This window comes from Rhagoletis zephyria, unplaced genomic scaffold (assembly GCF_001687245.7).
Source record: "Rhagoletis zephyria isolate East Lansing unplaced genomic scaffold, Rhagoletis_zephyria_1.1 Rzeph_scaffold_14616, whole genome shotgun sequence".
Classification (NCBI taxonomy): domain Eukaryota; kingdom Metazoa; phylum Arthropoda; class Insecta; order Diptera; family Tephritidae; genus Rhagoletis; species Rhagoletis zephyria.
Window position 1 is genome coordinate 8,379 of NW_016171685.1, and position 3,394 is coordinate 11,772.

Sequence of the window (3,394 nt, forward strand, 5' to 3'; positions counted from 1 at the left end):
TTTTTAATTAAAATATACTTTATTATATACCAAAACCGTATACATGTGTACGTTTAGGTATTAACCCTTAATTAGGCGCATGAAGAAAATCACACAATTGGCCGTTTGGTCGAGTTTTAGAAATAGAAAAGCGAAGTGTGTTTTTTCAAAAATATTTAAGTAATCTATTATAGTTTACTTAAAAAACAAAGCAAAAATAATTTCGACTTTAAACTTACACAAGTGATTTTTAAGCAAAAAACAAAACCGACTTTAATTTCTTCACAACCCAATTATCGGATCTAAACAAACTTAGTATGGGACCACCCTTGCACCCTTCCCATGGAAAAAGGATTATCAAAATCTGTTAACGTGGTCCAAAGTTATGCGATAACATGCAACAAAAAATATTCCGACGAACTGATAACCCCCTCCTTTTTTTTGAAGCCGTTAAAAAAATAAAATAAAAACTTACGTCCGCCAAAAAATGTTACGTTAGTGGTCGTATCGGGTCAGCACTAAAGAGAGTAGCGACACATGTGTACGCGGCAACGTTCTAGTCGTGAATAAATAAATACAACGAAATGTGTAATGTCAATAATATTAAAGCTCCTTATCATACTTTAAGAAATAAAAGCATAACTTTGACTTCAAATTTAGATACAAAAATAAAAAATTACCTCCACCAAAAAATGTTACGTGAGTGGTCACATGGGGTCAGGACTTAAGAGAGTAGCGACGCATGTGTACAGGCCGATGTTTTGGGAGTGAATAATTTACGTACCCCGCGGTGAGCTAGGAAGCTAGAGAGAGCGCGAGCACGCTTCAAGCACTCCAGGACATTTTTTTTCAACTTGAAATGGCCTTGACCCCAGCGCCTAATTAAGGGTTAAACTATGTATGTACATAAATTTAAAAAATCACCAAAATTTCTTTAAAATTTCAAGCCTTTTAATTAGATTTTTTAAAAACATATTTTGCATTCAGTGGCTGCAAACTACCGTTGACTTGGGGCGAACATTCGTTATACGGAAGAAAATACGCAACACCGTTGCCAAAAATCAACGGTAGTTTGTAGCCANTGTACAGGCCGATGTTTTGGGAGTGAATAATTTACGTACCCCGCGGTGAGTTAGGAAGCTAGAGAGAGCGCGAGCACGCTTCAAGCACTCCAGGACATTTTTTTTCAACTTGAAATGGCCTTGACCCCATGCGCCTAATTAAGGGTTAAACTATGTATGTACATAAATTTAAAAAATCACCAAAATTTCTTTAAAATTTGAAGCCTTTTAATTAGATTTTTTAGAAACATATTTTGCATTCAGTGGCTGCAAACTACCGTTGACTTGGGGCGAACATTCGTTATACGGAAGAAAATACGCAAAACCGTTGCCAAAAATCAACGGTAGTTTGTAGCCTATTCAAAATTGCACTTTTCGGCACGTTCTGCAACTTCCCGAGTGAATTTCAACCGAATTCGCTTTCAATTCAAGTTGAGCCGGGTGCATTATTGATAAAATATCCCGATTTATCTTATCACAGAGATCATTAATATAGGCCCCTATTATGAGTTGCATTCGATTTTCGACTGTGGTCGAAAGTGCTGAGCGAACGAATATTCATTTGGTATTATGGCGCTCATTGGATGAAGAATAGCGCTATTGTGAATTTCGCTCGTTTAGGTTGTTCACAATAGTATATTTTTCACCGCTGAGAAGCTTTGTTTACAAATCGAGCAAACTAAATAGTGTGCTTATACATATTTATGCAAATTTGTTCTAATTAAAATGAAGTAAAAAAGAAAGCAATTTTATAAAAACGTGGTAAAATGAGTACAACGAGTTCTGGTTCAACGATTCGTCAGAGGATGAGAGCTTAGTAAACTGGCCAGGAGTAGCAAATGCTCTCTTAAACATTTAAGTTTATTAGTCTTTCGAATATATTTTGATATAAAATATATTTAAGAAATTTGTCTACAGATTCATTAAAAAGTTCCGACCATCTAAAGAGGCGTTTGTGAGCCAAATCTATTTAAAATATTTTAAAACTATCAACAGCGCTACGATTTTGTTCTCAGAGATCGAGCCAACAGAGCATTGGGATTTTCTTTCACAAGTAAAACCAGCCTTTCGAGCTTGTGTTTAGTATTCACGATGTTAGAACTGCATGAAATTAATAAAAATTGTTTAAAATTAGTGTCTAGCCGCCAAAATGTAAGAAAACATACAAAATCATACATTTTTCACAGTTTTCTAACACTTCGTTACACCATCGAAAGCAAAATTCTGTTCGACAGAAAATTCGATACTCAACGAAAATTTCGACACGCCTGCATAGCTCATAATACGAATTTCGATAGCCAGCGAAGATCGAAAATCGAATGCAGCTCATAATAAGGGCCATAATATTTTCGAGTAATTTTAATGACATATAATTAAGTTTTTTGTGCATACTTTTGTCTTCCCTAATAATGAGTATAGTAGTTACAAGAGTTGTGTTGTAGTTTCATGTCGAGTTTTAAACGAGTGTTCTTTANATTTTAATGACATATAATTAAGTTTTTTGTGCATACTTTTGTCTTCCCTATAATCAGTATAGTACAAGAGTTGTGTTGTAGTTTCATGTCGAGTTTCAAACGAGTGTTCTTTTGTACCTCATTTGGAAAGGAATAAGCTTTATGTAACCATATTTTTCTAATAAGACACATTATAAAATATTAATTTAAGAAATAAAGCAAAACGAAATGAATAAAATAATATTTTTGTTTTTCCCCTACTTTTTATAGCCCTCTTTGCCGTCCCTAAAAATTACAAACTCGTAGCAGCACCCTTATTTGAACTCTATGACAACTCACAAGGTTATGGCCCAATAATATCATCACTTCCACAGGCTTTATGCAGGTAAGAGTTAATATTTTAATAGTATTTGTATAACTGTTTACTTCTATTTGATTTATTTCAGGTTCAATTTTATTTACATGTGATGGAACGCCGGATTTTTCGTAACAACTGAATAGTTAATCTTAAATAAACCCAGATTGATCTTTAAACATATTGTATGTTTTTATTTAATACAATTCTATTTAGACGACCTTAACCTGTGTTAAATAAATCGGAGTGTATTCATAATACATTAGCATTTTTTATTTTAATTTTTATTGAGCAAATTGGAATGGGAAAACGCATTTTCTCTCNTATTGTATGTTTTTATTTAATACAATTCTATTTAGACGACCTTAACCTGTATTAAATAAATCGGAGTGTATTCATAATACATTAGCATTTTTTATTTTAATTTTTATTGAGCAAATTGGAATGGGAAAACGCATTTTCTCTTGGCCGTCCTGCACATATGTATATGTATTAGCGTGGGCCGAAAATCCGCTTTTTTATAATTTTGATTGGTAATAGCAAAA

General features: G+C 33.4%; 1 protein-coding gene across 1 annotated transcript in view; it reads left to right on the top strand.

The window, feature by feature from the left end:
* Positions 1-3,107, top strand: part of LOC108378648 (cleavage and polyadenylation specificity factor subunit 5-like) — a gene marked incomplete at its 5' end in the record, with an annotated part of 11,400 nt that extends 8,293 nt beyond the window's left edge. Inside the window, 2 exons of the mRNA XM_017634953.1 lie at positions 2,765-2,879; positions 2,941-3,107. Coding sequence (XP_017490442.1) covers positions 2,765-2,879; positions 2,941-2,962 — 137 coding nt within the window. The remainder of the gene's footprint in view (positions 1-2,764; positions 2,880-2,940) is intronic.
* Positions 3,108-3,394: the final 287 nt, after the last annotated feature.